The 10101-nt window shown below is 34.1% G+C and overlaps 1 protein-coding gene and 1 long non-coding RNA gene across 2 annotated transcripts; one reads left to right on the forward strand and one right to left on the reverse strand.

Annotated features, from left to right (window-relative positions):
• The first annotated feature begins 1572 nt into the window (after nucleotides 1–1572).
• LOC136968999 (tigger transposable element-derived protein 1-like) lies at nucleotides 1573–2422 on the forward strand. The gene is made up of 2 exons (XM_067263066.1): nucleotides 1573–2043; nucleotides 2120–2422. Exons 1-2 carry the CDS (start codon nucleotides 1573–1575, stop codon nucleotides 2420–2422), a joined length of 774 nt encoding a protein of 257 aa, XP_067119167.1.
• A 2379-nt stretch (nucleotides 2423–4801) lies between these two features.
• Nucleotides 4802–6848, reverse strand: LOC136969022 (uncharacterized). The gene is made up of 3 exons (XR_010879751.1): nucleotides 6796–6848; nucleotides 6643–6732; nucleotides 4802–4969 (listed from the first exon to the last, which is right to left on the reverse strand). It is a non-coding gene; the product is annotated as an uncharacterized lncRNA (long non-coding RNA).
• Between the last annotated feature and the right edge of the window lie 3253 nt (nucleotides 6849–10101).

Raw genomic sequence — 10101 nt, forward strand, 5'->3', positions numbered from 1 at the left:
TGAGGAATGGACTAGTATATCTAGACTAACCACCCTCAAAATTCCTGGGGTTTTTGAACCCATCTGTTTCACCCATTTGAATTTAGGATATTATTAGATGAGGTTTTTTTTTAACTCTTTCCGCCCTGTGGGCACCTACAGGGCCTCTTTTAGTAGGCCCATTATGGGTTCGGCCATGCCCACAATGGGGCGACCGGGTGGGGAGGGACGGGGCCCGACATATCCAAACGGACCACCCCCCGAAAAATTCCTAGGGATTATTCGACCCGTTCGGATTCGATCCCGGGCCCCCAGAGCGGTAGGATGCCACCTTCACCGCTCGACCATCCGGCCTATTAGACGAGGGTTGTCGCTGCTTCTCATCCTATCAATACCATTTTGTAACTTTTTAAAATTTAATTGCATATATTAATTATATAGTTCAATATTTTATATTTTAATCTTCTGTTTATCAAATAATATACAGGTATACCTCACCTTACGTCGGAAATTGGTTCCAGGAGAGGCGACTTAAGTCGAATTTACTTGTCTCCGAATTCACTTGTCTAGTCTAAACTACAAATAACCATTTCCAGTTCTGTATTTTATTTATAAATGCATTTTTAATAATACAATAAGACCCGCTTAACGCTGCCCCGCTTAACGCTGTTTGTGTATTACGCGGTAGTATGGGAATTCCCCGAGATCGCACGCAGCGTTGGATTCCCCGAACGCATGTTTGCTGCGTCACAGTTGATTTATGATCGGTCATCAACTTTATTGTGTTTAAAGATATAAACATATTATTTTATTTTATTGTGATAAATACGGCATTTTTTAGTTTTTACAATGGGTAACTGCAAAGAAAAAGAAAGTAAAGCGACAAGAAAAAACATTTCGCTGGAAACTGAAATGCGGGTGCTCAGACGATTAGATAAGGTGAACGGCAATCTGATATCGGAACTGCATTAAATTTGTCAACTTCAACAATACGGACAATTTTAAAAAATAAAGAAAAAACGGGGGGGTCGTATCATCAGCAACTACAACCACAACGACTTCGGCAACAAAAATTACCCGTATCAGAAGCAATGTGTTTGAAGAAATGGAAAAACGACTTTCCATCTGAATTGACGATGAAGTTGAACGCAATATGCCATTAAGTCAAGCAATTATAATAGAAAAAGCGAGAAAAATTTTTAACCATATTCAGAATGAAAAAGGCGACACGAGTAAAAATTTCGTAGCTAGTTGTGGGTGGTTTAATCGATTTAAAAACAGAAACAATCTTCATAACATACAGGTTACTGGAGAAGCGGCAAGTGGAGATACAAAAGCAGCTGCAGCATTTCCAGCAACATTAAGAGCAATCATTGAACTAGGGAAATGTCCTCTTGAACTTGTTTTCAATGTTGATGAAACGGGCTTTTTCTAGAAGAGAATGCCAAAACGTACATTTTTACCCGTGAAGAAAAGCGAGCATCAGGATTTAAAGCTACAAAAGATCGTTTAACACTTCTACTGGGTAGTAACGCTAATGAAGACTTTAAATTAAAACCATTGCTTGTTTATCATTCCAAAACCCCAAGAGTAATGAGGAGAATTTCAAAATCATCTTTACCAGTAATTTGGGAGTCCAGTAAAAGATCTTGGATCACTATGAAAATTTTCCAGAATTGGTTTACCGAACATTTTTGCCCGTCTGTTAAACGCTACTGCGAATTTAAAAAACTAGAACCGAAATCTCTACTTTTGATCGATAATGCTCCAAGCCATCCAACGCATTTGTCTGACTTGACAACCTGCATTCCAGTAGAAGTGGTTTTCCTGCGGCCACATACAACTTCGTTAATTCAACCAATGGATCAAGGCGTAATATCAAATTTTGGTCAACCAAATTTTAAAGCTTATTATCTGCAGCGGACATTCCTACAACTGATTAATAAAACAGATGGAGCAGATAAACAATCCATTAGAGATTTTTGGAAAAACTATAATATCATGGATGCTGTAGACAACATCAATCTTTCCTGGAATGAGGTGACCGAGAAATGTTTAAAAAGAGTATGGAGGATGGCCGGAGCTAAGCAAGGATGTTGACACAAGAAAATCCATTGTTGATGTCGACGAAATTCTTAAGCTAGCTAATGTAACAGGGTTGGATAATATAAATGCGCAGGATATTGAAGAATTATTGCAAGTTACAACTGGAGAAAGTTTTTCCAACGACGATCTTAAAGGATTAGTAGAACAACAGGTGCATGAAGATGACGAAATTAGCGTTTCTGAAGATGAGGAACAAAAGGAACTTTCACCGGATTTTCTAAAAAAAAGTTTAGCCACTATAACGGAAATTATGGATCAGTTTATACAAAATGATTTTAATTTTGATAGAAGTTCAAAGGCGAGACGAAGTGTCATAGATGCGATATCCTGCTATTGACAACTGCTTGCTGAACGCAACAGGAAAATGCAAACGACGTTAGATGACTTCTTCACAAAGAAACAAAAGATGTCAAATGAGGAAGAACCTTCCTCATCACAAACATAACTTCTTTATTCGAACTTCTTTTTATTTTCATGAATGTTTTATAAATAAATATCGATATTAGCAGTAAATAAGTCTATAATTAGTGTAATAAAAAAAGTATTTAACAATAAATGTTACAAAATAAAACAAAAAAAAAAAAACTGATAAATTTTCCTATTCTCTGTTCTGTTTCACGTATCCCCCTTATTTACATATTAAGATGACCCCGTTTAACTCTGTTTCGTTTAGCGCTCTGTCATCTAGGAACGCATTCCCCGCGTTAAGCGGGGTCTTACTGTATATGGTTAATAAGAATCTATTTTAAGCTTACCAACAAATAAATTTTAGTTTTTAATACAGTACAGGAAAAAAGTAATCTAAATTTACGAATACATGTACAGTACATGCTTACAATTTGGCGATGTTTACAGTAAATACCGGACTCTATTTGTGAATGTGGTTTGCTCTAAGACATTATAAAATAAAATAATTTTGTGAGGTTAAATAACAAATACAGTTATTAAAATTATTTTGTGATAGTGGAAAAAAAACTAATTTATGTTAAATTTACCAATATTTACATTAAATTTGTTTTTTTACATCGCGGACGTAGATGGCTGTGGATCGTCAGCATCAACAGCTGATTCTGATATTTCGATTCTGATTCTGAGTATTTTAATATGATTTTATATACTTTTATTCTTATTTATTGTACAGTAACATGATTTTTTGTGCTTTTAACGCTTTTCTACTGATGTTACGACTTCATTATTTGTGACGGACAGACGTAAAGTCGAATAAAATGACTTAAACTTGATTTTTATTTTTCCATATACTTTTTTGACAAACGAGGTATAATCGAGAACGACTTAACTCGAAACGACGTAACCCGAGGTATACCTGTATTTTTATGAGTTTGTCGTGATAAACTTTAATAAATAAAGCTTAAAGTTATAAAAGCTTAATATAGAATTTTATACATTGCACGGCACTTAGTTGAAGTATTTTAATAGATTTTTGAAGCATTACAATTGCTAAATAATGTAATAAATTAAAGACTGTCTAGAATTGAATGTTAATTCCTGGAATGTGAATGAGTGTATCATTATCGATAATCGAAATATTGATTTTTTACTTGAGTTTTCATGTAGGCTATAATGAACAATGCACAATGAGAAAGTTTTGAAAAATTAAGAAACAATCAATATTTTAGAAAATTTTTTCCTTTTTTCACAGTAAGTTCGCTATGAAATTAACACAGAATAGAATTTTTTCTCTGCTTCTTTACTACACTTCTACATTCATTATGCTGAATAAACAATTATTATCTCTTTCTTACGTGTCAGAATCTTCTATTTTTTCTAATTTCTCAAAGAACAGAACACTACCTAAAAATTTATACGTGACAAACACAATCAGTTCATTAATGCTTTATTACTGTAGACTAAGATGATAAATATACACATGTACATGCTAATATGATGTTATATGTAATAAATAAAATTTGCATTGATTGTTCGAAGGGAAAATGAGTTAGTTTCTAAGTAGATGAAAGTTGTTACCTCTTGAAAATGTTAATCGTTTATCATCAAAGATTTTCACACCAGGCAAAACACTAGTTCAAATCGAGTAGGTCTGTTCAGATTCAAATTTTCTATTGACAAATTCAGGAATATTAAAAACGGTCTGCTTGCCTGTTATAAAAAATGGCAAAAATCACGTACATTACAATCATTCCAATAAAAAGCAATTTTTATGAAAGGAGAACTATGAATGTAGATAGCCTTCTACGATCCTCCAAAGGCCTTCTGTTGTGCATATTTTTATTATATATGTGTAGCGTAAAATACAAAACGTAACTCGTAGTCACCATTTTATTGTACAGTGTTCGAAAAGACTGAAACGTACGCTAAGTTTTCTTTGTTACTTGTACTCTTATTTACAAAATGATTCCAAGTGTTCATTCTGATGCCTCTATATAATGTCATATATTACAATCTTTCGACCAATGGTACAAATATATATGGTGTTATAAATTCTAATATCCAAAAAAAAAAAAAAAAAAAATGATACAGCTGCATAGAAAATGAGCAGAGTTTCATGATGTTCACGTGGATATTGTAAAAGAAAGTAGAATAAAATAAACAAAACAAGTAGAGTGTGAATTCCATTGGGTCCAGGTGTTTATATGTCTCAGTCATTATGAAAAATATTTTTATTACAATCTTAAGGATTTGGACTGCAGTTGAATGAATTCATACAATAATAATGGTGTATGGTCCTCATAATATACCTAAAATTTTTAGAAATAAAGCATTGTAAGAACTTTTAATAATTATTATCAGAAAAAACAATATGTCAAATTAATTACATTTCAATTTAAAATTTGGAGAATTACGACTTAGTTATACTTTTCAGTTTCGTCAGGGTCGAAAAAACTGAATGCAAAGTACTTGCCATCTAGAATAAGGAAAACATTCTTTTAAACAAAAATAAAATTTAAAAATAGTTAATACTATATACAGTGTAGGGCCATTAAGCCGCAGTGATTGGGGTCCAAACTGCTTAACCGCGGCTTAGGTAGTGCGCGGCCTAAAAATTTTTAAAGCAAATATGATGTGCACGCTATAGATTCAGAAACTGATGTGATTTACGTTGAGTTTGTGACTCATATTTATACAATTTCAAGTTTTATCAAATTATCGAATTAAAAATAATACAATGTACTTTAAATACGAGTCGATTTTTTGTGGATTTACCGTGGATTAACTTTATAGCGTTGTAAGGTGTGAATCGGTTACAATGGCAGCCTCCATAACGCTGCAACTCAGCGTGGATCAAACAGATTAATACTGTATTTGAATTTCATTGTAAGTTATTTTATTGTTTATTGATAAATAAAAGGCTAATCTTCTATAAATACCTCTTTCAAGTTATAAGCCAGCATTTAAATATTTAATCTGCGATAATGCATACCACGACAATCACGGACATTAGAAATGCCAAAATGACAGCTGTCAACACCTGTCTCGAGTGTTTGAGAGGCTCATGTCCAGGTCCGTACGATCCATAGTGTCAAAAAATTGGGATTTAAGCTTTTTGCGCGGCTTAAGCAAATTCGCGGATCACTGGCCCGCGGCATAATGGCCCTACACTGTGTATAGTATAATAAACAAGAAAGAAAAAAATATATACGTGTTGACAACTTCATAAATAAGGGATTGATGGATTTATAGAATGAGGCACCGAAAAACATGGACAATCTACCAAGGAGGTGTGCCATCTGGAAGACTTTCTACGGAAAATTGGCTTCTATTTACGTGTTTAAAATGTAAATAAAATACCGCAAAGCCTACGTACGCCCTGACAAGCCCGTTGATGAAGCACGAATCTGCTCTAACTGCCAGTGTTCAGTGGTATTACTAATTAGGCCACTCATAAGATAAAGGAAACTATTATCAAGAAAAACTATGAAATTCTCAATACCTGTTTTAGACACGGGCAAACACAGTTTATTTCTATGGCCCTGTAATTTAATGGGCATGTTTGTCTTGTGATTTTTTCTTTAAGTAACATTTTTAAAGAATGTAAATTGTGCTCTGCTACGGCAATTACTTTCTAATATATTGCATTTTGTGGAAAAAAATGCAGTCTGAAATTACTACTTAATATTGAACTTATAGTATTGGGTTCCGATTGAGTTAAGGTGTCAATGTACCACTCGAGATATGAACCTTACCAAGAAATTTCCCCAAGAGTAACAGGTTTCACATATCCTGAAATTATTCAGGATATATCAGTCCCCACCCTTCATCTCTTGGTTCCGTCCCCCATTGCGGACCTATTCGAACACATGGTGAATAAAGGAAAGCCCTCGTAGCACTCCCAGAACAGAAAGTGTCAAAAATACAATAAACACTGAAACCCAGCCCGTAGTTTTTTAAGATAGTTTCTGAAAATTTTTCTTAGCTTCATTTTGATATTTTTAATGCTAAAATGTTTATTAATTATCTTCAAAAGGCATAAAACTTAACAGATATTTTAATTAAAAATAAATATAACGTAAATCATTTACTGTACTGTTATGTATCAATAAATAAACATTTCTCATTTTGTTTTGAAAAAGTCAATACCTTTAATAGAATTTTTTTGTTGACTGGAAAAACTCCGAAAATTACAAGAGCCAACGATTGTTTTCCAAATCTTTTCATAAAATTTAGAATCTGCAAGAAATTTAAATTCATTAACACATTTTAAGATTTGGTTACTAAGACTTCAGTTCTTACCTTCAGCTTTTCTTCAAACTCTAAATTACGTAGAGCAAATTGTCGGATGTCTTGAAATGTATTTTCCATCTGTAAAATAATTACAATTAAAGAAACTGAATAAGTTTATTGGATTAATTTCCAATGCCCATGACAAAAAGGCAATAATTGCCATTTCCGAAATTAACAATAAAGTAAAAAACCCTATTAAAAGCAGACAACATATTAAAAAGAATATCTACACTGCATAAGACTGTATTACATAAAATAAGTACGCTGTATTAGGAGATTCTTACCGTAAATGCAAATGTGCATAGCAAACATCCTGCAAATATGAAGAAGAAAGTCACGAGGATAACCAATCCATATAACGCAATTTTGATGAATTCCTGAACGGTAACGAAGAGCAACAAGTAATATGCAAGACTCGTGCCAGAAATGATTCCGAAATACATAATCGAAAATGGATAATTGAAATTGAAGTTTATGTCATAGATACAAAGCCAAAGTTCTTCATAATTCATCATAAATTCATTTAATTTCGTCTTCAAGTTGGCGTCATTTCTTCTTACTGAAGAAAGTTCTTGTTGAATGTATTCGAATTCTTTTTTAAATACGAATAACAACAATCCTAATGCTGAGAAACCGAATAAAATACCTCCAAAGAACAAATGGAGCAGGAACCCGATTTCAACACTACAAAAGAGAGCTTCTCCCCGAAACTTTTGTGTTTTCTGTAGTTCGGGATACAAGAAAATCAAGTTAATGATTTCAAAAACGATTGAACAAATAGAAACCATAACAGAAATGAAAATGGAGGTATTTTGGATCAATCGATTTCGTTCAAATTCGAATTTCTGTCGAAAATATTCGCTTCTGACATTTCTGACAAGATTGAACTTTGACATTTTCATGTAACTGAAGACAGAAGCATAAGCCAAGAACATGGTTGCAGCTGCAATTTTATATGGTCTTGCATTTACCTTTAATATATTATACCATCCGTGACAAATTGCAAAATGATCTATGTTTGGAATTGCTTGCCATACCTTCATAAGGGTATGAGCCCAAATAAAGAATTCTACAAAATTTATGTATTTCTCTGTGAATTTAGCATATTTTAAAATAAAACCATTACTGTTTCTGCAATTACAAATTATATATGGCTGAAAACCGTAAATAAGAGTGATTGTCCATATTGGTCTCATGAAGCAACTCAAGCAAGTTTGGCTGTTTTGGTACTGCATGTTTAATCCATTTACAAAAGATGTAATAGCAGAGTTGTAATTTAATGTGGCTATAGTTATAAAACGTCTTGTTATAGTAGTCGCGTGAATAATTTCAAGCTCGCAAATAAGAGATTCTTACGAGTTACGCGTGTTTGAGTTAATTGCTATTGATGGTTGAAAATATTCTAAAACTTTCAATTAATGCATATTTTACGGAATTTAATTATAAATTCCTACTTAGTATTATATAGTAAACACTATCATTTGTGTTTGAACTTGCTATTTCTTCTAAACTATTTTAAAATGACTTATTATCATTTTTTGCCATTAATGTTTCAGAGAACACTATTTGTATACATATAAAATACGTACGGGAGATTCTTGAATATTTCATTAACATTCTCGTGTTAATAAATGCTTATGCTTATGCTTTTTCTTATAGAAAAGATTCTGTAATCAATAACATCTTTTCATAATTATTTCCTGTATTGGGAAGCAGAAGGTAGTTGGATTTTTCTGTTACTGGGTCAAAGACCCCATTAAAATTAAACTGGTATTCAACTCTGTGTATATACTGTCTAGTTGGACCTAGTTTAATCAGAATCTATACCAGTATAATAAGCCCTATTAATAAACAAGATCCAAGTACACAATATATACACAGAACAGAGGCGGATCTAGGTTTCTCGGGGCCTAGGGCTTATTGAACTCTAATGGGGCTCCATTTTTACCGAACCTAACCTGTCCTAACCTATTAACTATTTTTTACTATACGATAAGTGTTCATTGTTAAAGAAAAAGTATTAAAAATTTCTGATAATAATTCAACTTTTGTGGGCCCTTGACACTGGGGAGCCCAGGGCTTAAGCTCTATTAGTCCCAATGTAGATTCGCTCCAGACACAGAAATGTAAAACAGTAAAGACATAGAAGTCAAACGAATTGGTACTAAACTATTGACAAGCCAGTACCCGAAGAGTAGCGGCCGGATGGCCGAGCGGTCAAGGTTAGCAGCCTACCGCCCTGGGGGACCCGGGATCGAATCCGAACGGGTCGAGAAATCCCCAGGAATTTTTCGGGGGGTGGTCCGTCCGGATATGTCGGTCCCCGTCCCTCACCACCCGGCCGCCCCATTGTGGGCCTGGCCGAACCCATAATGGGCTTGCTATAAGAGGCCCTCTTAGTGCCCACTGGGCGGAAAGAGTTACAAAAAAAAAAAAAAAGTACCCGAAGAGTGGGCCCAATCAAAACCACTCATTTTCTCAATGAGGAACTCTTTGAGAAGTTGCTAAAGAGAAAATAGTAGAAAGGAAACCAAAGTTTGGAGTGTTCAAAATCATAGTCTCAGTCCGATTATCAGTGAACTAATAGCCTTCTGTGAACCTTCTATATTTCGGATGAAGTTACGCATTTTCACTTGAAGTTCCCGTGACTGATAGATATATCAATGGCGCCCAAACTTTTTGCTTGGTGGACCAAATTGAACATAAGTCGTATGCAGGCGTGCTACAAATATATTTTGCTTATTCCATATAATTGAAAACTAAGCTTATTTCTGGCATCGAATATGTTTGTGGGCCTGATATGTTCCGAGGACCGTTATTTGGGCACCAGTGGACTACATCATTAGTTATTCATTGTTTCATAAGTGGCATTGTGCATTCACTGTTATTAACTTATAATTACGTGATTATTGTTCATCTGGCAAAACGGATAATTTGCCAAATACCTTTGGTATTTGATAAGTTTGGCTGTAAGACCAAAGGTAAAGAAAAATCGATGATGTACCTGTATGCATCATTCCAGGGTTAACATAATTGCAGTGACCTCAGTTAACGCTTTCTATTAGATATTTTAGCAGTCCGAATGCAATCAAATTTAGTATAGTGAAATTTCGGGACATGCAGAAGACATTTTCGCAAAAACAATTAGTATCAAATCACAACACTGGCAATTTTGGTGCTGCGAGCAACAAACATTTTATTTCTATCAGCCATTCCATGTTATACAGACACCTTAGAGATGAAGTAAACGCTGCTTAATATGGTTCTCGCTTTGAAAGCAAAATACCCGAACACGATGAACAGTGCATCCAACCA

This window comes from Centruroides vittatus, unplaced genomic scaffold, assembly GCF_030686945.1.
Source record: "Centruroides vittatus isolate TY-2023 unplaced genomic scaffold, ASM3068694v2 contig_1683, whole genome shotgun sequence".
NCBI classification, from domain to species: Eukaryota; Metazoa; Arthropoda; class Arachnida; order Scorpiones; family Buthidae; genus Centruroides; species Centruroides vittatus.

Bases quoted from the DNA above. Each gene is read 5' to 3' on its own strand.
- LOC136968999 (XM_067263066.1), top strand. From the start codon at position 1,573: ATGAGGAGAATTTCAAAATCATCTTTACCAGTAATTTGGGAGTCCAGT. The intron at 2,044-2,119 runs GTATGGAGGATG...GAAATTCTTAAG, and splicing joins CCGAGAAATGTTTAAAAAGA to CTAGCTAATGTAACAGGGTT.